We start from the raw sequence: 22,332 nt of genomic DNA, 5'->3' as shown, positions 1-22,332 counted from the left end.
GCCATCTTGGGGGAATGTAGAACAGCACAAGAATTGCTGCATCTTCATAGCGTGCATATCACATGCTGTAGTGCCAGTGGTTCTTAAAACAATAAATAGATTTCTTAGAGAACCCTCTGCTGTAGTTCCAGCCCACTGTTCTGAGCTAACAGTCCCCTAAAACTCAGCGTTTTCAGTATTGTGAAGCGCCAAGGCTTGTCATCCATGTATCCCAGTTGTAACTGTGTGATTGTGATGGAACAACTTGTTCTCCTCTTGGACCTGAGGTTCCTTTTTTTAAATAAATGATTTGATGCCTTCAGGCAGCTATTTCCTCCCCCATCTGCTTTCATCTCCTCTTCTCTTCTGCTAGGTTAGCAAGTAACGATAACAGCACCACTCCAAAACCCTCTACTGCTCACAGCATGCATTGTATAGACTCTCTCGTCTTGCAGATATGATCTACATGCATCTGCAAACGCACACACTATCATTGCCTCCAGATATGAAGTCAGGAGTTAATTACAGTCGGATTTGTGGGTTGGAACATCAAGGAAGAAACTGATGGAGAGATTTGTCATTAAAGCGGCTTTGTACCTTTTCAACTTAAGAGAAATGTCAACAGGCCTCCTGTGTAAATGTTAAGCTGTCCAATGTTAGCATTCATGGTTTTGTGTTGAGGATCTCAGCTTGATGAATGATCTGTTATCAACACAGAGTGATGTCAATCTTGAAAAACATATGTTCCAAGTTGTTGTCCTTGGTTAAGAACAGGAAACACAATCCGCATTAAACAATCATTTATATAAATATGGACTTTCAAGGAGAATATGTCTACAGCAAAAATACAATTGGGAATTAACTTAGAAACATGTTGGAGCAGGGTCCCTCCACCTCAAGTAATTCATCAATTATGGAGGTTTGTGGTGCAGTTTGAGGTGCAGCATGCAGTGAAGCAGCAAAAGCAATAGGAGACAGCTTTCCTGCCGTCCCATCACCCCCTGCTCCATTATCTGACACCATGAAGGTTAACAAGACCGAAAGAAATGCACTCACCATTATTATTCAATAAATGCGGTCTACTGTGACACCGCTATTGGCTGTAGTGTGTGTTTAACACTGTTAAAGGATATCAATGGGAATCAATTAGAGTTGTTGTTAAGAGAGAGAGTTGTCCAGGTACAGAACTTTACGTTGTGAGCATGAGTTAGATGTTTTATTAAATCAAGGACATTACCCTCTGTGATGTCAAAGATATTGAGCCTCTATATCAAGATACATTTTGACTCCATGTGATATCTTCTGGGTATGTTGCTCTCATTGTGTGCAGAGCATACTAGATAGTTTAGTTTGTTATAATAGGGTTCATTTAGTTTAAAGACCTTTGATTTAAAGAAACTTTATACAGAATTCCAAGCATGATAGCATGGATTCTTATTATTTTACAATATGGATATCCAAGCAGTAGAGTTGGGGTTAGGGTTACTTGAATGGCTGACATACACCTGGATCCATCGTGTTCTTAGTGATAGACACATGCGTTTTCCTGCATTTTGGACTACCTGTGTTCTAAATGTATTATCTCTTTAATTAAAACACAACATCTATTGCACCTCTGTCGGTCCTTGGGGAGGGATTCTTCCTCGGTTGCTCTCCCTAAGGGTTCTTCCATTTTCCCCCTTTAACTGTGGGGTTTCTTAGGAAATGTTTCCGTGTCCGATGTGAGGGTCCAAGGACAGAAGGTGTCGTATTCATATTCCATACAAACTGTAAAGTCCTCTGAAACAAATGTAAAATGTGTGATATTGAGCTATATAAATACGCCTTGATTGATTTGTGAATAGCCACCTTTTGAATATATCTCCAATATTGACTCTCGTTCTGTTGGTGGATCTCCACCTACTTGAATTTTCTTCAATCTTTAGTTTCTAAATGCTCCTCTTCTGTGTCTTTCAGCGAGTGAACCAAAACAAGTCAAAACAATGAGCCTAAAGAAGCCAAACATAATTCAAATAGTTCCAAAGTAGTCTATTGGTTATTATCTGTGGGTGTGTCACTGCTAGCACCCCCTCTCACATATCACACATTAATCATCAGTCACGTAATTCATTTATAGTACAAAACTATTAATCAAGTATTTTTTTATCATAAGCCAAGATGGACTTTATATCCAACAGTTCTAACAGCATTTATGATATGAGCACTTGGCTTTCCTGTCAAAAAATCTATCAAAAAGTTGGGCCACACTAAAATGGATAACAAGGGCGAGCCCAGAAGGTAGTACACTTCCTTTTGAGTCGCCTTGGAAAAGTCCCTGCATCGACCCCATCCCGCTGTGCGAGCATTGCAGTACATCCTCTGTCAGGGGGAGAGTCTGTCACTGGTGTGAACCTCCTGATCAAAGCTTTGGCAGATTAAGGCTCAACACAGCGGGGCGGATCCTCTCTCCTTAACTACATTATAACAAGACGGACAAAGTTATTGTAAGGAAGAGTTTCTTGTAGTCATGGTTATTCTCAAACACATTGTTATATAATCTGGAATCTGCACTGCTCGGTATCTGTGGTGTCACTAGTACTGTTATTTAACTGCTTATAGCATGTTTGTGAGTGTTTTTACCAGCACGTGTTGTGACTTGTTCCAGGACATCGGTAGTTTCAATTCACACGGCATTAAAGCTGATTGGCAAATATAACCGGGTTGCTTCAACTCATTCTCTTGACACGCTGATATTATTGTAAATCTTTGATCATAGATCTTTTGTGAGAGCATAATTACGTCTTGTGCATGTTGGCTCTGCTAAGGGAGTCCCAAAGCCTTCTATTGAATTTACTTTGAGGCGGCAGATTGAATTTAACACAAATAAAAACAATAAGAAGGGAAACTCATTAAGAAGAGGCTCTAAATAGGCCTGATAGTGATCACTCTGTTGTATATCACAGAAATAAATCTTTTGTGTTTGAGTCTGACAGCTTCATAAATCAACGGGGCTAATTAAATCAAAGTTATAAGACTTTTGCATTGGATTGCAATGAGACAAGTCCTATGAGAAACCTTTATTGGAACAGTATGTGAGTACTGCTGGTATTATGATTTTCTGGAAAGCAACAAAATGTGCAGGTTTCACCTCTTTTTAGAAGGAAGTTAGAAGCTATATTTCCCTTCACAGTTTTGTCCATGAGAAATATATAATCCCACATACCATATTCTGGAGGATCCCAAAAGTGATCGGTCTGTCGCAGTCTTGTCTTTTCAGAAAGCTTTTAACCTCGGTGATTAGCCTCTGTCAGCTCTCTGTGACACCTCTTTGGGCCTTTTATCGTCCATTTGTTGCTTTCATTGTGGACGCTGGGAGAAAAATCATCATTAGCTCCCCACCTTATCTACTCTTTATTTTACCCCTGTGATGAGCCTTGTCGCTGGGATTTGCCCGATAATGATTGGAGTAGCAGTGTAAGCTTAATGGCTTCTCTTTATCTTCAAAGGCTTTGATTCCTCATTGTTGTTGCTTATCAGACAATTAAGGGGTAAAGGCGTTATTGGTGAAAGAGTGTTTTATTAAGGACACTGCTGAGCTGTAGCCTTGATTTGAAAAATACAGACTGGCAGCACAAAGTATGACTTTAGGAATCTGCTTTTTATGGTGCCTGTTTACTTTTTTTGCATGTTCTTTTAGATGGTGGTTGAAAACGTTCTTTGCCTACCTCAATTGCCATTTAGATGAATTGTCACAGGGAAACTGGAGTTTGTAAAACGCTGTTGGACAGCCTCCATGTGACTGAGATTAACCTCACTGGCAAGCACATATACAGCTAATTAATTGTTATGTTTTGTAGGCTATACACTAAGCTACTGAGTCATTGTCAATGAGGACACATTGAATTAAAATGCTTAAACACCTTAATTAGATAAACAGCATCATAATGTTCAGGTTTTATGAGGAGAGTTTGTTTGCTCAGTTCCACCTTAAATGTGTCCTCTTGCTGTAGGCAGCAAATCAGTATGTTACAGTGTTTAAGTAACAAGTGAACATTAGATTTAGAAAGTTAAGCCATACTATTAAACATGGAATTGAGGGGGTTGTGCATCCAAAGTGGATCCCAGAAGGCGATACAAACAAGGAGGATTGATTACACCATAATTAAAATTATGAACCGATTCAGCCCGAGACAAACTTCTCTCTTTGCAGTTTAAGGGAAATGATTGAAAGTGCCCTCAACTCCACGATGTGACCAAAGTAAGACAATCTCTTCTCACATATTCTAGTTAACATTGAGCAAATTGACAATGTGTACATGTGTTTGAATTCATTTGTGACTCCTAATGAATGAAAAACCAATCAACAATCGTAATCAAAGCAGTAGGAATAGCTTGTGTGGAACAAGGTTGCTTAACTAATTATTGCCCTCATTAGGCAGCGTAGGCAGCCTAATTAACGCTTTAAGTACTTGACTGGAGCACGTCATGTCCTGACAGATGCTTATTGATTTCAATACCCTGGATCTGCTTATAGACATTATCGTGATCCGATACAACCTGGACAAATTACAGTTTCTCAGTTCAGAGTTCAGCATGTTCGGAACAACTTGATGGATGCCAAGTTAAAGCCACAGATGTTCTTCCCGTCCTTATGGAGGCTCTCTGTAATATCAGAGAAGAAACATTCAGTAACATGTGAGTCTTTTTTTATAATTTCAAACACAATTGTCGAGTGGTTCAGATCTGCCACAAGAGCCATGTGCAAATTGCCTTGTTGTCTTCGATACACTGTGACATCTTTAACTGAGAGAATTGAATATCATAATAACACATTTAAACAATAGGATAGCTTGACGGTTGACCTTAATCAACCTCTGTGTTTTCCTGCTCTGCACTTCACAAGAGTTCTGCTGTAAAGGCTGTGATTGAGGTCTGGTAAGCCTCAGCTAAGCTCCGTCATGGAAGAAGGACCTCATTCTCTGCTTAGAAGGGGAACCCTGGGGCTGTCCTTCATTAGAACAACGTCAACAAATTGACAAGTGGGTTTACAGCCTGGAAAATAAACCCTGCTGTGGCTCCCTGCCCCACTGTGGCTCAGCCATTGAAAAAGGTTTTGTTTTGAAACGCTGACTGACTGATTCCCTGTTGCTGCTGTGTAACGGTGCATGACACGTCAGGTGAAGAACTAACGTGCATCTGCAATACGATGTATCTGCAGGTCCATCTTAAGGGAAAGGATGGAATTATTTTAAGAATTTTATAAAATGGATAGATTTTAGTTGAATGAGCTTCTCAGTGCTTTGGGGGCTACAGAAAACTCCAGCTATATATTGGGTGTTTTTGGTCTTCCTGTGTGCATGCTTAAATGTGCACATGTGTGTTTTTAGCCTGTTTTCCTGCACAGATGGGATGTGCAGTCATTGTAAGATAAGCTGCTGCTGTCATATGTATGCACAAAAAAAAATACTGTACATGTAAGCTTTCAAATATGTATGCATGACAAATACTGAAACTATTAGAAGAGTAAGCTATGATAAGCTCATATAAATATTTAATGACAGGTTTAATTATTCATTTATCCTTTTGGTAATTTCTCGAGTTCAATAGTTAAAAACTATAAAAATGTATCTGCCATTTTTTATCTCCGTTTTATATCCTTTTATATCTTTGTATCCTTGGGTGTTTAAGTATTAGCCAAGCAAAGTTATTAAATTGAAGGGATCAGGATGGGCTCCTGGGCTCATAATCAGTTGTAATTCTTTATTTTGTAAGCACAACACTTTTCACAAATGTAAAATGAATCATTAAACGTGTGATTACCTGCCATTTAAAATAATTATTTGCTGGCCTTATTACATGAGTGAATGTAATTATACAGATACAGTATGTGAGTGTCGTTTAAAATGTGTGTGTGTGTGTGTGTATTATACAGTATCTTTAATTTCAATTTTCACCGTATTAAAATAGTTATATGAATCCATTTGGGAGATAACCGCTTTATATTTAATTGTTGCAACACTGGTCACTAATTTGTTAATGACACAATGATTAAGTACTTTATAGTATGAATATGCCCACACAGTTCCACCATGGAATGTAATGATAGTGCCCCTCATGTTAACATTTACCACAGTTTTTGCTATAAACAATTATTAAAAAGAATTATGCTGAGAATCCCCACTGGTGTTGGAAAAAAGAAAAGAAACGCATGGTGACAAATAACATTGACTGACATATTCTGCACTTACGGATCTCATTTGATTCTTCATCTGCATGCTTTTAAAAGTTTTCATCGAGCATTGGTACTTGTGCTGCACGGCCACAATGATGAAGGCTTTCTATAAATGGCAGAACGGTGGATGGTAAAGTCTTAACTGTGTCTTGTCAGGTGTAAAACTGAGTTCAACTTAATGGTCTGCCCTCTGCTTTTTGTGGGCTAATTAAAAAGGAGTGTTGAAAGCCGTATAGACTTGGCTTTCATTATGTAGTTTGACAGCTTTGGATTAAAATACATTTCAAAAGATTTGACCCCCTGCCTCCGTGTAGGGGCATTGGCAATTTACCACGCACCCAGACTGTTATCTCTAATAATGTTCACAGTACACAGAACTGTCATTGTTCAAAACACTCGCCGACTCCAACAGTGTAATTAGCTCCACAGACTGAAATGCTATGCTGCATGCTATCGCGTACATTAAAGGAAAAATGATTGACAGTGATGGAAATGAACAGCTCTGCAGGTGGAGCTCAGTGCTGCAGGATGCTCACACTCTCAGAGTTCTGCTGCACTGTGTATTAGCAGGCTTAGGGAGTAAGACATTACATGTAGCATGATTACATCATCAGGATGCAGAAACAAAGTAAATGGACTCCCTTATAAAAAGGACGTAATCAAATAACCGTTCCAAAAATGTTAAAGGGTTTTTCAATGTTACAATACATTTAAAAAACAGATTGATATATCTAACAAAGCACATTGATTTGTTAAACCAAAAATATGATTTTTATTGATTTATTAACACCGAAAGTGCATATTAATAGACCTTCAAATGCGCCAGAGTTAGCCAAAGGGCTCATTTTCATGTGGAGAACCAGGACAGATGTTGGAAAGTAGCTCTCAGAATAAATTATAATATCTACAAAACAAAGAGAGTTAATAAATCATTTAAAACATGCAACATAGAGGCTCACAATACTGTTCATGTTAATAAAAACTACAACATACATATTACACATCAAGAAAATAGCCTCAGGTTAAAGCCAGAGGACTGTACTGTGCAGTTGATTGTTTGTCTTGACAGAGCTGATTCCTATTTAACAATGTTAATGAATTTTTCAAACGTAAACGGCATTTGCATACAAACTAAGTTGGACGCTCACAAACCATACAGTGTTAAAAAGCTTATTCTGTTTCTTGTAAAAGGAAGACGGAGGAGAGCTTTTTGAAACAAATATCTTGGTTTACCTATTTCTGTTGTCTTACCTAATACTCTCAAGTAAAAGCCATCCTATTTAATTCATCTTGTATTTATTGCTGTTGAATTTGATAATGATGTCATCCAAGATGTACGGAAAGGAGTTGCATTACCCTTATATTTTGATAACTAGATTGGGTTACTGTTACAGGAAGCAAAAGTGATGTGAACTGTGTTGCACTTTAATAGTAATTGTTTAATGTTGTCATTGTAACCCCCCCCTCTTTGCCCCACTGTCTTTGTGTTGCTCTAGGCTGTGCTTTGTAAAGCTGTGTTGTCCTGTCTGGTGCATCCTGAATGCTTGTGTCAAGGAGGTTTGCACGAATCGCTTCAATCCTCTGAGCCATGCAAAATAATTGTGTTCCTGACTGATGTCCCATGCATTTTTCATACAGGAGCTTGACTGGAAGAGCAATAAGTAAAAAGTTTCTTCCTCCCATCAGCTCCCACCTTCTCCCTACCAAACTGTATGTTTCACCTCTACCTTCACCTCATTCTCATCCCTCCATACGCACATTTCTTGCCTCTATCATTGAAATCAATGGAATTGATTCTCCTGGGGTTAATGGATTTTGCTGCCAAGGTGAGGAGGATGCACTTTAATCATGGCTCATCTTAAATATTTTATCAGGGAGAGCCAAAGGTTTAGAGCCGAAGCTGCCATGTAGAGGAAGGAATGATATGGGAGAGAGGTTCAGTGTGTGATCTCAGCACTCTGCTCTAACAATGATGCTCACTTCAGAAAACAAAAGCAGGAGGGTATCGGGGAGAGGATAGCGGGATGGGTTAGGGTACCAGAAAGTTGGTGGTCAGTTCAATTCACAGTGAAATTCTCTGTTTCAATGAGATACCGAAAATACTTCAACATACCCTCCTTTATAGTTTCGTAAAGAGGGTTAACAGTTCACAACTCTTTCTCTAATGTTTACTTTAACTGCTGTAAAACTTTTCAAGTTGGTTGTGGGAAAAACTCTATTTACAGGATTACATTTGATCAATGGTCGAACCATGTTCTTTTGGCTTTACGAAAAGGATGGATAAACAAGAACTACTCCTGTCTCTTTACTTTGTCCAAATGCTGCCTTTTGTGTGACAGCAGTGATGTGAGTGTTGATGCATCACCCTTTGTACTGTTTCATTAATAGAGAAGAGTAGGCAGTAACTTGTCCAGACATCTTAATGAGGTCCTTAACAGAAATTCAAGCCAGCATGCTCATAACATCTGCAACATATTAGTGCTGTAGTTGTCAAAATGACATATTATCTTCCATTTTGTTATATTTAGCTTATTTTTTGTGTTTAACCTGCAACTCATTTCTTTTATTTTGCAGTGAAATTGTTAAATATAGGGCACTCATTTTGCAAAAACTAAATACGATCTAAGTTTTTCCCTTATTTGGAATGTCCAGTTCTGTATTCACTGCAGTAACACATCATTTCGCCCCACCCCCCGCTTGCTGTAATTAAAAATGTAACCATACTGGCCTCATTTATCAAATTGAAGAGTCAATAACTGCAGCTTTCCAAATTCTGAATAGATTGGTACACTCCTGGTACACTCGAGAACAAAAGAGAGGCTTGAATGAAACGGGACTCTCCTCAGAGGGCAATAAAGTCATCGCATTATAATGATAGTTCTACTAAAATAAAATAAAAACAGACTTTGGAATAGTGTCTCAAAACTGGCAACTCATCTCTTCATATCAGGGAGAATTTGTGATCAATAGATAAAGAAAAAAACCATCTGCAAAGTATTTGTTTAGAGTAACAAGCCATTGTTTACTTTTGTTTTGAATACTGACAATGAATACAGAGCTAATTACCTAGCTGGCCACGCAACTTACAATTCATGTAGTCCTTCGATTATGAATCAAGAAAAAGGGCTAATTGAACTAACTTTTAGCCCCAGAGATCCAACAATGTGAAATAATGCAGCAATAATTAAGTATGACATGGTTTACTTTAAGGCCGACCCCACAGCACATTTTACTCGATTTGTTTGCTTTTGCATGCATCGTCCTTTCCAAACATTTTAGTGATTGATTTATTCCCCTTGGCAGAGAGTACTTATGTATGCAGTACGGCGCACAAAATGCACTTTGCCAAAAGTTCAGATGTGTTAAACTTTGACCTTGAACTGCACTGACATTTGCTGATTTAGCCTCTGGCTGCATGTCATACTGCAAACAACTGAATTGAGAAGATGTGTGTGTACATTTCCAGAACTATAAAACAATGAAGCATCACATCAGGCCAGATCATTAGGAAAAGGGCCTTCCCCCATGGTCTATAACTTCCCACAAAAAATACAAATGGTCGCGACGACAAGGAAAATAATTATTTACACATTTTTTTCGAGTCTGATGAATCACAACTATGGGTAATAGTATTTTTCCAGTATCATCAGATTATTTTCTAAGAAACCAATGTCTCTGCATCATGATGCCATTTTGGTTGCTCCTATACTATATTTGTACACAGATAAGCTGTTTTGTTGCACTAATGTGTCCTGTACTGTAAACATATTTGGGATATTTGTACATGTTCGACATTAACAGGTAAAAAAAACTCACAGAGATTATTGTAAAATATTTAAATACCGACCCTCTTTAAAACAGGAGCATTTTTCTCTAAGAAAGCACAATTTTCATTAGGTTAATGAAACAAAATGAGCCCTGTCATGTTCTTCTTGAGTTAATTATTCCACTCAGCCTATCAACAACAGAAGGGTCATGTAGGTTTTATAATCTTCAAGAAAGTGGAAAAATAATATTTGTTTAAAGGTTGATTCTTAATCGAAATTCCTTTAGTACTGGATGTATTGAAATATCTCAATTACACCTGTACACATATTACAGTCGCATCATGCAAACATCTTACAGAGTGAAGCTTTCGATCTAAATTAAGATATTTTTATTTGCGTTATTACTCAACTTGTTTATGAACTTAAAACACTCATTTTGACAGGAGTATCACTCATACATCGAAACAGAAGGGTTTCAAAGTGTGCAGTCAGGCGAGAGACGATCTTTCCAAACGCTGTCCTTGTATTCCATCAGCCACAGGAGACCCTGAATATCATTATGTCTGAATATGACGCACCGTTATGAAAGCAGTTTGATGTTCCTGCTTAATTCCTACTCAGCAGAAGATTTAAAGAACGACACATCTGCACCCTGAGACAACCGCGACACGGCAACATCAGAGACACACACATTTAATTAAATATCATCTTATACACAGAGGGAATGTCTCACTAGGCTTTGTTCATTATACATTTGTTAACGATTGAAATTATGTAAGGATGTGAAAATTAACCATTTAAAGTATGAAATAAATAATTGCAGTTGACTGCCGTGGTATTTCACTTAAGTTGCATTTTAAAAAACACTTTTGTTGCTTAAGGATCATTAATGTAACGCTCTAAAGCATTGTTAGAGGTTCCTTTTAGTCTCATTTAATGAAACAGCATGCATCAGTATATTCCTCATTGCGTCATTTTGATAGTAGCAGCCTGTATTTCCACTACAAAATCCACCTAAGGTCAGGCAATATAGATGTTTATGATAATTAGCATTTTCAGGGCTAAAGAAAAAAGATGGTTCCTTAGTAAGGAAGAATAAACTACAGATTTAGTCACTGAGTGCGATTCAGAAAACATATGGCTCCACCATGGACGTATAATCTGGGCACGTTATTCACTGAGCAGCAGCATCAGAAGCTGCGTTTCCTTAAATTTAATTACAAAATAATGTGAACCTGCATACTGTAGATGCGGTTTGAAGTGTGTGAAGATATACACACATCAGTGTAAGTGAGTAATCGCTAAGGTTCTATTAGCACTCCCTGTTTATTGGTGTTGCGGGGTGACATAAAGAGATGATGATTAACTAAAATGTGTCTGCATTAGATTGTGGTAAATGGAACGTAAAGTTTAATGGCCATTAAAAGAATTCATAGTAATATTCAAATCAAAGGGAGACAACCATTTCCTCCTCAGCCTTTGGGATATTATGTAAAGAAAATTCCCTGATAGCATTTTATTCACTGCAGACTCATAAAACGCTGCCATTGGAGGAACATTTTCAATAAGAAAGCTGAGCCTTATGGAGGAACAAATACTATCTTCTATTATTACCAGCTGACCGGCAATGTGAGAGCCCATGCAAGGCAGTGGGACGTTATGTGTTTATACTTTAGTTTCAAAGTTTCTTTGACATCTAAGTGTGAAGAGTGACGGCTGAGTGATTGCCTGGATGTTAGAGCAAGATCTCAGATCTCCCACCGAGTCTCAGCAGCCCAGACCTCTTCTAATCTGCTCATCTGTCCTTCCTGCTGGAAATGATGGAAAGTCACGCATGCTGGGGGGTACGTTTTTCTGTATGAAAAGGCTGGAGATCAGCTCCTGTCATTGGCTGAGACTTGAGCAGCATGTGGCATCGCAGGGTAATGTGGGAGAGGGATCTGCAGGACAAATAACATTTACTTTCTTCTTTCTGAGTTTGTATCTTGTCCTGGCTAATATTTATAATATTGGGGACATGTTTATGTTTCAACGAACATATATTAACCCAGTTATTAATCTCCCGTACATGATTGTTATTATCAAGGAAGTCTTTGATTGTTTGTAACCTCAGCATTTAAGGATGAACTCAGTTTTGAAAACACCCCATGAGTTACTAGTTTCTAAATATATCCTCTGAAGATACCATATCATCACCGTCCTTCTAGAATCAGTCATTACATAATTTGTCACTATGTATGAAGTCAATCTTGTTTACTAAGCACCTGATATTTTATCCAGGTTTCTGAGACTAGGTAACTTATATTTGCTGAAAAAATGAACAGTGAGATATAAATGTCTGAGAGCATTACTCAGCAAACCCTCACATGCTCATGCAACATTTTCCCCATTGATAAAGTCAACCAGAAAACAATCAAGCAATTTATCAACCAGCAACCAGAAAAAGGGAATCTTGTTGTAAGAAATATGCAACAGTAAACGGTCTGCTGACTAAAGTGGAAGCTCAGTTACTATTTTGTGATGAGCTTAGTGATGACTGCACATTTTCTACAGTTGTAATCTCGGTTGCGAGTTTTATGGAACAGCCATTTTTTATTGGTATCTTCATCTCCTTAGAAGTCGAATTACTCCCTTAATTAGTTTTACAGACGGTTAAATAAATACTTTTAATAATGTAAGTACAGTAATAGACACCATTATTTTCCCAAATACAGTTTGATTACAGCCCGACTGTAGCAAGTATTTTAACATCGACTTATTACATTTTAAATACAGTTGTATTTATTTTTCTGCTGAAGTTCATTTAGACAAATCCTAAACGGCTATCATTGACACAGCATAATTAGCTGATGCCTTGGCAAATCAGATACCTATTACATGCAGATTATGAACACAAGTTGAATGAAAGGCGCAGCCAAACACAAATCTGGCCTGCGTTTGCAAAGGGGTTTTAAGGTTAGTCTAATTATGGCATCTCACAGTTTTAGAGTAACAGCTGCTCATCAGCAAACTTGGCTAGGCGATTGTATAAAAACATGTGAAAAGATAGAATTAGGGACCAAGTGATTCATTGATCAATATTTTATATGCACGGCAATGATGAATTTAACATTTCAATTTGGGCTACAGAGCGATTCTTCCACTTCTGTTTGTCTGCATGTTGGTGCTCTTTTACCCATGCTATCAAGAGGATCCAACCCACAGCAGCCCATCTGCCATCAGTAACATTAGCACTCACAATTCAGCACTGCAACTCAATGAATAACCCGTTTCATTCTGATGTAGCACAGCAGGGACAAACCTATTTGCTGCCAGTCTGTAATTACCCATCAGCTTATCTGGATTGCATTATGTAATTCTTCTGAGAGCTAGCTGCGGCGAGAGGCTTGCCCTACCCCAAGAGTTGGCCGGAGAAACAACAGGAGCACATGGAGCTGTCAGAGAGTGACAGCAGGCATACACAGCTGACAGTGCGGGATCAGGGGGCTCCTCCTGTCCGCTGCCCTCAGCACCAGGCTGGCACCGGCTAACAGTTGGCACATCCAGACGTGAATCGGAGCCATGCATTGAAACACATCCTTTACTTTTCAATCTGTAAGAGTATGCAGTGAGAACCCACAGTGTTGACACTATGCTTGTTGTTTTGGTTGGGTGTATTTATAGCATTTGTTTATGTTCGGAAGACATCCTGCTGGCCTGGTATGAGGCTCTCACAATGCGGCATTTTAACTCAGATGGAGAATGACAGCAAAGAACTGGAATAAACCCGTTTCTACATGCAATATCTTTACTCCTCCTCTCATCTTCATCCCTCCCTGTCTTGCAGGGGGCCTGACCTTTCCAAATAAAACTCCTCCTGCTGCTGATCCTTTCTTACAAAGCTCTATCCAATGTTGCTTTTCCCTTTGACACACCATCACAAGACTAGATTTTAAATCTGTTATCGATGAAGGAATTCGTCTTCATGAAATTGTTTTGCTGATAGATCAGTCCTTTAATCCTCTTGGCTTGTTATACCTTTCTGTCAATTGATACTGCACCAAGAGGCAGTCTGAAAGAAGCATAAAAGTGAGGTTTGTTTATTTAAACTGACAGTAGCTTTTTTCTAACTGGGTAAAGTGTGAGCTAGTGGTGTGTAGAATAAGAGGAGGCAGAGAGTTTTCAGGGAGCAGGTGTGAGATTTATGTTTTGTGGCTGCCCTAATACTGCGCACATTACAGGGACAGCGTTTATGTTGTGTAACTAAAGATTTATACAGCGGGGATTCTAGTGGGAGATTTGATAACATTATTCTTAAGATTTAATCCTCTCGATTCTCAATCTTGACTCCTTTCCCTGGCCATTCAAAGTCAAGTTGGTTCTTTATGATTGTGGAAGAACAAGTTACATAGAAGTTGTTTTCTTTTAAAATTGTTATATCCTTTTGGTTGTTTTTTTGAAACAACATAGCGAGAACATAACATTTTATTCAAGTTATAAGTGCATAGAGACATTAAAGTTCATATGCAGCATTTTCTTAAAGTTGATACACTGCCTGGCCAAAAAAAAAAAGGTCACACTCTAATATTCGTTGGACCGCCTTTAGCTTTGATTACGGCACGCATTCGCTGTGGCATCGTTTCCACAAGCTTCTGCAACGTCACAACATTTATTTCTGTCTTGCATTCATTCTTTTTTGATCTTGTATTGATGACGGGAGATTCAAAGCACTGCGTAAAGTCTTCTCCAGCACATCCCAAAGATTCTCAATCGGGTTCAGGTCTGCACTCTGTGGTGGCCAATCCATGTGTGAAAATGATGTCTCATGCTCCCTGAACCACTCTTTCACCATTTGAGCCCGATGGATCCTGGCATTGTCATCTTGGAACATGCCCGTGCCATCAGGGAAGAAAAAATCCATTGATGGAATAACCTGGTCATTCAGTATATTCAGGTAGTCAGCTGAACTCATCCTTTGGGCACTTAACGTTGCTGAACCTAGACCAGACCAACTGCAGCAACCCCAGATCATAGCACTGCCCCCACAGGCTTGTTACCTTTTTTTTTGTCCGGGCAGTGTATCTCAGCCCTTCACTAAAAAAGAAAGCTTGCCACTCTATGTAAATACTGTAAGGGCTTCAATACTTTGCTGTTTATATCAGAGTCAGGCAACAGTCCTCTTGTTTGTTGGATTCCTGTGTTCATGGATTGCAGGGTTTTCTTCTTACAAGTCATAAAGAGGATTGATACAAAGAAAAATTCAAGGACATAGAACACATGACCATACAGAGAAATGGTAACTGTTGGGGGTTGGATCAGTATCGGTCTTTCCTAATGGACATAATGTTACTGATAGAGAAACAGTCCTGATGATAAAGAAATATCCAGCCATGGGTAATGGAAATACTCTTGCAGCTCCAGTAACACATGAATGTTGGCACAGTGGTGTGTCTTGTGTGTGTCTGACAGCTAAGTAATTCAGAAACATGGTAGAAATGGCTAATCCATATCTATCCTGTACTTTCAACGTTGCTGGTCCTCCCGGGGAGATTGAGTGCCCAAAGCCATTTGGTTTCCACTGTGTCAGATCCACCGCTAGCATAGCTGGAGCCCCGCTAGCATAGCTGGAGTCCTCCTCTTTCTTCTTTGTCAGGGAGAAGATTGTAAGCAATGGAAACCTATCAATGTGCAACACTTCCTGCAGCAGTTTTACACAGGCTACTGTTGGCAAGTATATTATTATATAAATCTGGCAATTATTATAGTCTAGACTAAATAAGTAAGCAAGTTTCACTATGATAGTCTGCACTCCGAAGTGTGAGAGTTTGGCTAACAGCTTTAAAAGTGAACATTAAACCGTTATGTGTTGTTAATAAAAACATTTTCTAACTTAGTTTTCTTCCCCACACTAACTTCTCCAAGTGGCATTTATAAAGTACGATTGAAGAGCCAATAAGTGTGTTCACGATTCAATACGATACACTTTATCGTCCCTGTAGGGATATTTGTTCTGGATTCTTTCCTGCAGTTTCACATAACATAAAAATTGTGTATACTACGTAGTAGGTTTATAAATGCAATAACATGACACATGACATGTACATATACACAGTTGGACTTGGAATGGCGACCCATTGGACAACCCTTATGGTCAACTTTTACATTTATATTACATCGGAGTGTTGAGAAGCTTAATGGTCAAGGCTGCTCTTGGTAACCAGAAGGTTATTTGTTGTGCCTGTCCAGTAAAGCACAGCTCGTCACCTGTTTTATTTTTGCATTAAAAAATATAAGGGTAGCGTGGCTGGGGTGGAAGAGTAGGTTCTTCATTCGGAAGCATCCTTTTCAATGGAGAGACGGAAAATAACAGCAATCAAAAACAATCTGTGTGAAATACACACACGCTGCATCTACGGTACACTGAGAGAACTATTGGCAAAGGATTTCATTCCCCCTGTTGTTATTTGCCCTGAAGGGATCTCTTAATAGTTCAACTTCAATATAAGAGCGGGGGATAAGATCAACCGTCCTTGTTCTGTGCAAAAATGCATTTCTAAGTTCTGCTGAAGTAATCGGCTAGGAGCGCACTGAGTCAAATCAAGTGGGTATTTTGCAACGTTATTTTTCTTTGCAAAAGCCCCTCTTTGTGTTCTCCTTGCTGCAGCTCAGCAAGGAAGCGCTGTCTGAGGAAACACGAAGAGGGAATTTAGTTGGCAGATACCCACTTGATTTGGCTAACAGAGACTGCTTAAACCCAGTGTTAATTTTGGCAGCTATTTTAGATTTAGTCTTAGTCTTTGGACGAAAATGGTTATTAGTTTTAGTCACATTTTAGTCCTTTTTATCCTTCATAGTTTTAGTCTAGTTTTGGTCGACGACAACTCAAAACGTTTTAGTCCAGTTTTATTCGATGAAAAATCATTACATTTTAGTCAACTTTTAGTCAAAAAAATGTTCTCTCTAAACTAATTCAGTTAGGCAAATGCAGGTATCTGAAATTGGAATCAAGTTGACTGTATTAAGTGTTGAAATTCGTAAAGCAACATTTCACCCACTTAACACTTTGTGTAATATCTGGTGTTCTGCTATAAGGGTCATAGAGGCAGATCGCCTATCCCTTTAACAGAGAGAGAGGGGCGTGGCGCTGCATGTATGTGTGTGCATGGTAGAGCGAGCGTGTATGTGTCTGGAGAAGTGAGCCTAACAGCAACAACAAAAGCATATGTGTAACAGATTTTTAACAAATACAACGGCCTCCAGAAGAGGAGATTGCCTGTCCACTTATTTGGACAAAGTGGGTTATTGAACCCGAAGCCGGAAGGGGAAAATAAAATATCCTGCATTTTGAATGTCCGATAGTCCACCATGAACACTTTAGTCCCGTCTCGTCGAAAACAAAATATAGATTTCGTCATAGTTTTTATTATCAAAAATCAATTTTTATCTTGTCATCGTCTCAGCCATGTAACAAAGGTTGTTGACGAACATTTTTCGTCATAGCTTTCGTTGACGAAATGAACACTGCTTAAACCTCATGCTACTTTCTGAATTTCAATACGCTTCTTTTGTACAGATCAAAAATGGAATTTGACTTCCATCACTAACTCTAGAGTTCCAGCTTAAGTGTAATAAACCATAACGATTCAAACTGGAAATGGAAGTTGTATAGAGTATTTCTTCTGTCCCGATATCAGTTGGAAGTTTGTTCCACCGTTTTGGAGCCAGAATAGCAAACAGGTGTGTTTTCTGTTTGGTGGGTTTGTGGTACAAATGTTGCTGGATTTCTATATGTCAGAAAAAGTTCCATCCCCAAGCAAACGAGTGAATCCCATTTTAAAAGACACAACTGGGATGCCAGTACTGCTGCTAAAGCAGGATGTTGTAAACTGACATGACAACACCTGATGAAAAAATCAATAGCCTCATCGCTCCACATTCTTGAAGGGAACATGAGTGAAAAGGAAAGGGTGGGGGGTAGGTAGGGTGTAAGTACATTTTTAATGTGAGGAGGATTCATGTGGGTCTTGACAGGCATTGATTGTTGGTCCCATTAAACCTGATGACACTGCTGAGTACAGATAATGTATGTACAGAACCACAGCATCATATATAGAGTATACTGTACATTATACAGTATATGTACGATGTAGGACAGATATGGAACACCACAAGGACTTGTTTGTTTTTTATTCTGACAATGTCAACAGAATGTTGATGTTTGCACGTAAAGGACTGTTGATCACTGTGATTTATTCTCTTCTCATGTTCACACTGGCCACAAGAGATACTTCTTTCTAACATAATGTAATTGCAATGTTAGTGGTGGGATAAATAGAACAATTCCTCCCTTTTAGTATCAATAAATAAGCTAAAGTTAGTTTTGTTCATTTGTAAAAATATCCTTTTTCTGCTTCATGAATATTGTTTCTGGAAGTGAAACTTTAATACTAAAAAAGTCCCTTTGGAAAATAACCCCATGACTAATCTTACCCAGAAAGTGTCAAATTATCCGTTTCGCACAAATTATGACTGTGGATTCCCCCCCCCATCATTTACATTAAAATACTTTCTTTGTAGTGTGGACAGCAGGAACTCTTTTCATTTCATAGCAGTATTTTGTGAAAGCTTTTCTCTTTTTCCTTTATTTGATCAATTTAATATATTGTCCTGCTCGCAGTAAGTTGTTCAGTCTGACGGTTCATTTAATTTGTGGTAATGGTTACAGTGGGACTCTATATATTTACACTTTGATTCTGCCCTTTGTGCTTCAATGGGTGCCTGTGGCTCAGAGGTGGGGTCACCCATTAGTTTCAAAGTTGGCGGTTTGATCCCCAGCTCCCTTTGTCCATGTGTTGTATTTTCCTTGAGCATCACTGAGCCCCAATCTACTCCCAATGGCAAATTGTTTCATGACCATTGGTGTGTGAGTATGTCTGTTTATGTGTGAATGTGATAAAACTGTGAAGTGCTTGGTCCCTGAAGGTGGAAAAATCTCTTTATAAAGGCAGTATTTCGATTAGAAATCTTAATATATGTGTGAGAATTGATGTCGGCGGAAGAGGGATTGTTTCGTATTCATTGATTTGTTTCCACATTAAAGTGAAAATCTTGACTAAATATTGTAATACATCTGATCTCAGTATACACTGTTTTGGCTTGTGCTGTCAGCCGAGGTGTGGATGGTCTTCTTCATTTGCCGTTTGAGAAACGTCTGGTACAAACAAGTTACTATCAAAGAAAGGGCACCCAGCAGGGGTAGCTGTCTAGACGAGGAGGTGAATACTTTTAAGTTGTCCTTTTTGTTCTTTTGGTTGCCACATTCGGCATGCTGAAGCAAGATGAATGCATAATATATATATACAAAAACCATGTGATATTATGTAAATCAATATTGATATGATTTCATGAGCAGGGTTTTGAGACTCAGGTGAGCCCACAGTCTGCCCCGGGCAATTTTTGGCCCACAGTGTGTATTATTTACGCCATGGAATGTGTTGCGGCTGCAGTTTTTCTGCACTACAGCTGTGTAACCCTAGCGGAGGCAGACTCAACAGTGAATCAAGCTATTGGCTCTCTTCAGTTAATGCTGTGAAAGAGTGTATCTCAAATTCTAATGGGCCTCAAGTGCTATTGGAATGGGTAAATGTAAGGATCTATTGGGCAGGCTTTGGGGCCGAATAGCTAAAAAGGGCATGTTTATTTTCTTCCCAGTGTTCTTGTACTATTTTCCATCTGTAGTGCATTGTCTATTGATTTTCTCCAGCCCCCTCTATCAGTCAGGCTTTAATAAGACAACACATGTCGCCTTTAAAAGAAACGTATTAGAATGTTAATGGATCACTCGGCCGACCTGTTTGCCTCTGTCTGCCATTTGTGTGTGTCTGTGTGTGTGTCTCTGCGCAGACACCCACACGATTGTGTTTTTGTGTACGGGCGTGTCACCACATTTTCATTACAACCGAAGAGAACAACATTCATCTTGATGGTTTTACAGAGTAAAGGGGGTGGAAAACAAGAAGAATGTAGCACTAGAGGGATGAAGGGATAAGGATGGAGAGAGAAGTGGAAAGTGAAGAAGAAACCTCCTCGTGCAAAGTGGATTCATCTTCTGTCTTATTGCTCCTGCAGGGACCAATTTATCTTCATTTAGGTTTTTGGCACCGACCCCAAGCCAGACCCGCCGTCTGCAGAAAGCAAGAGCTCAACGTGGCCCCTGTGGCCCCTGTGGCTCCCACTTAGGGCTTGACCCGTCCTGCTTTTTAAAGGCTGATTATATTGTTGGAGGTTTCTGAAAGTAAACACATTTGTGGTTGCACCCAGAACTGTACTAGTAAACGTCATATAAAGTAATATTGAATTAATTCTGGTACATGACACACAATCTCCTACAATCCCCAGGAATAATACAAGCTGGTGGTCCCAGTACAAAATATCAAAAAAGGTTCATAAGTGAATAATTTCACAACAATACAAATATATAGTTTCAAAACGTATTTGTCTGAATTTGATTCAATCACTTAGAAACATTTTGTCATAATACAAACAATAGATATTAGATTTTGAGATGTATAGAGCCCAATGGTTCACTTTAATCGGTCTTTAAGTGTTTTTGACCTAACAGGTCATTGTCTATTATTATTCCGTACATGGAGAACAGCAGAAGGTAGAAAAAAATACCAAAAAGACAAAGACCTTTTATCATCAATCAGTAATAAAATTGTGATGATTTAATTGTCTTTTTTATACATGTTGTCTTTGTTTTGTAATTTTCTATGAATTCAACATTTGAATTTATTTATTGTATTCTTGCATGGCTCATAAAAGTGATATAAGATTTGTGCGAGTATTTTCTTTGTAGCTCATATAAGCAGAAACCGCCTATTTTAACAGACAAAAAGCTACTATTCATCTTCTTTTGCTTTCATGTTTATTCTCAGATATTCCAGTGTGTACAGTTATGGGCGACGCTACATGTTCCATAATGCATTTTGTGGATCTTTACCTCCTGCAGGAGTTTGTGGCTGCTGCCCTTTGTGTCTTTATCGAGCTTTAGCTCAAACCACAACACCCTCCATTCAGCAGGGTATAAATTAACATTGATTTTAGATACAGTCTTACTGTAGCATCATGGCCTCGGTAGCCAAATAACTAACAATAACCTTCACAGTGTGAGAGGATGGGGGGGCGGGGAGGGCAAAGAGATGAAGACACACACAGAGAGGCTTAATCTGCACTTCATTACATATAATTGCTGATTAAAGCAAAATCTTTAGTCGGCTCACTTGTTAGTATTTGCAGATGTCCAGCCCAGCTGTGCAGGAACATTTGTCTCAATAACATCTATTGTCTTCAACCTGTTGATTTAACCCTGTGGTAAGTCGCCATGCTGAGTAATAGACAGCACTTACATTACACGGCACTGAAAACTGTCACTACCCAGTCTTTTTCCCCTTCTCTCTACCATATGTAACTTTGAGAATCACATGCTGCCGGCTCCGGCGCGTGGAGTTCAACAGTCTGATGCTTGTTAATTGTGTTGCTGCTGGAAAGGGAAAGGAAAGGGTGGCGGAGTGCTGAGAGGAGGCTGGAGAAGAGGAGGGAGACTGATGTCAGAAATCAGAGGGACCCCTGCTGCCATGTCTGGATGCAGCACTGGCTGCGCAGTGAGAGGAGAAGGGGGGAGAGACAGCGGCAGAGTTGTGTTGCGCTGTGCAGTCTGGTCGAGGTGCCCTACTGACAGCCCCAAGATTGATGTATAGAGCTCTGTATCGCACATAACATCAATTCTGTCCTGCATTCTCTTTCATTTTCACTCCCTCATCACTCCTCCCTTCCCCTCTCTCTCCTGCTCTCCCTCTCTCTCTCTTTCTCTCTCCCTCCCTCCCGCTGCTGCTCCAGGTCCCTCGCCGGTCCCTTTCTTCCATATTAGTTTCCAAAAGGCATCTGTAATGCTGCCGGGGAGCGCGCTGTGAGGCAGCAGGAAAGCGAGGCGAGCGGATTGCTATCTTTGTGACAGCTTCTCTGCCTGGCAAGGCTGCGTGTGAGCCGGGGAACTGGACTGGACTGTGGTGTTTCGTGGAGGAGGTAGGAGGGGAGGTGGAGGAGGGAGATCTGGACAGATGGAGGACGGCGCCCAACAACTGGGACACTGCATGGTGGACATGAAGGAGCTGAGTGCCAACCCTGAAGGACTGACCGCTGCCGGTGAGCTCACTGTCTGTGTCCTAATCTTTCTCCTCTAGCTCTCTCCTCTGTCCCCCTCATGCATCTAAACTCTGAAACACCTTGTCTGCTGTCAGAATTCTCCCTGTGTACAGTTTCCTACGTTTTCTAAATGCGTTTCCCAATGATGTTTAGTTTTTGGCATTTCTTTCTTTCTTTTTGTTTTTGCAGTGG

General features: G+C 39.4%; 1 protein-coding gene across 4 annotated transcripts in view; it reads left to right on the top strand.

The window, feature by feature from the left end:
- inpp4b (inositol polyphosphate-4-phosphatase type II B) overlaps positions 1-22,332 on the top strand; it is a 218,774-nt gene that overhangs the window by 65,023 nt on the left and 131,419 nt on the right. The window contains exon 1 of one of the 4 annotated variants that reach the window (XM_063883245.1): positions 22,026-22,140. The exons of 1 other annotated variant lie outside the window; for it this stretch is intronic. In XM_063883245.1, the coding sequence (XP_063739315.1) occupies positions 22,056-22,140 (85 nt within the window). In that variant the 5' untranslated portion in view covers positions 22,026-22,055. Of the gene's footprint in view, positions 1-22,025; positions 22,141-22,332 lie in introns of those variants that run through there. 2 more of the 4 variants (XM_063883247.1, XM_063883246.1) reach the window with 2 other exon arrangements.

The sequence above is a fragment of the Eleginops maclovinus genome, chromosome 5 (assembly GCF_036324505.1).
Source record: "Eleginops maclovinus isolate JMC-PN-2008 ecotype Puerto Natales chromosome 5, JC_Emac_rtc_rv5, whole genome shotgun sequence".
In the NCBI taxonomy this organism is placed as follows: Eukaryota; Metazoa; Chordata; class Actinopteri; order Perciformes; family Eleginopidae; genus Eleginops; species Eleginops maclovinus.
Note: the sequence above shows the minus strand (reverse complement) of the source record. Positions and strands in the feature narration are given on the sequence as shown.